The 1,127-nt window shown below is 70.0% G+C and overlaps 1 protein-coding gene across 1 annotated transcript in view; it reads left to right on the plus strand.

The window, feature by feature from the left end:
• Positions 1–778: 778 nt before the first annotated feature.
• LOC101622930 overlaps positions 779–1,127 on the plus strand; it is a gene marked incomplete at both ends in the record, with an annotated part of 46,984 nt that continues 46,635 nt past the window's right edge. Inside the window, one exon of the mRNA XM_012734945.1 lies at positions 779–940. Within this exon, the coding sequence (XP_012590399.1) occupies positions 779–940 (162 nt within the window). The remainder of the gene's footprint in view (positions 941–1,127) is intronic.

A 1,127-nucleotide genomic window follows, 5' to 3' on the forward strand; every position in this document is an offset into this window, starting at 1 on the left:
GGACGCGGCCCGGGGCCCCTGGGCGGGGGCAGGGAGCTCGGCAGAGGCTGACCCGGGGTGTGCTGGGTGACTCCCTGAGGTGCAGTGGCTCTAACCCACCCTTTGCGCTTTTTCCAAACGGATTAACGTTTTTAATCTTTAAAGTTGTATTTATTTATGCACCCACAACTGGGGTGCAGGCCAGAGGTGCAGGGGCGGTGAGCAGATCCCCCAGAGGCAGAGCGGGGAGCAGAACGGACCGACGGACGAAACCCACTGCCGAGGGAGCGGCGGGCGGTCAGGGGGGTCTGCCGGGCCCCGGGGGTCAGCTCCGGGCGGCATCGGACTCTCAGTGAGGTGGCTGCAGGCAGCTCGCAGTGCCCGTTGCACCCCCAGGGAGGGCCCGACGTTTTGAATTTAAGAAAACCCTTGGGGTGCAGTCAGCACAGTGAAGCTGTGCACCGCCCACGCGGCCGGAGGCCACCGGCCAGGGCGGCCCCGGGGCGCAGTGGAGCCTCCTGGCCCGCCACCCCCACCGCCCCCCAGCAGCGGGTCTCGGTGGGCCGCCCGCCCTGCTCCCCGCTCTGGCTCTGGTGAAGCCTCTCACCCCGCACCTCGGGCCTGCGCCCCAGTTCTGTCGGCATGAACACATCCATCTTTAAAAACAAAATGGAATAAACCCTCCGTGGCCCCAGCGCGAGTCCCCGCCGCGCCCAGGGCCCCACTGCCGGGCTGTCGCCGGGCTCACCCCTGCTTTGCCCGCCGGGGCCCCGAGAAGCCTGACGGTTCTCGCCAACAGGGTCGGAGAGCGGCTCGCTTCGCCTGGCCGTGAAGTTCTTCCCGCCGGACCCCGGGCAGCTGCAGGAGGAGCACACGCGGTGGGCGCGGGCGGGGACCCTGGCGGGCCGCTCTCCTGTCGTCCCTGTGACGTCCGACTTGGTCACCAAGAATGAAAGCCAAAGCCGGGGGGGGCGCTGGGCCCAGGGGCGTCGCGCAGGGCGCCCCTGGTCTCGCAGTCCGGCTGGGGCCGGGCGCACCGGGAGCCACCAGCCCCCTCGTCTGCGGGTGGTCACGTGTGTGGTGAGAGGAGCCGGTGGAGGCTCAGTCCCCTCTGCCCGGCCAGGGCGTCTGCGCAGGGGCCGGCCGGC

The sequence above is a fragment of the Condylura cristata genome, unplaced genomic scaffold (assembly GCF_000260355.1).
Source record: "Condylura cristata isolate star-nosed mole 26May11 unplaced genomic scaffold, ConCri1.0 scaffold00144, whole genome shotgun sequence".
In the NCBI taxonomy this organism is placed as follows: domain Eukaryota; kingdom Metazoa; phylum Chordata; class Mammalia; order Eulipotyphla; family Talpidae; genus Condylura; species Condylura cristata.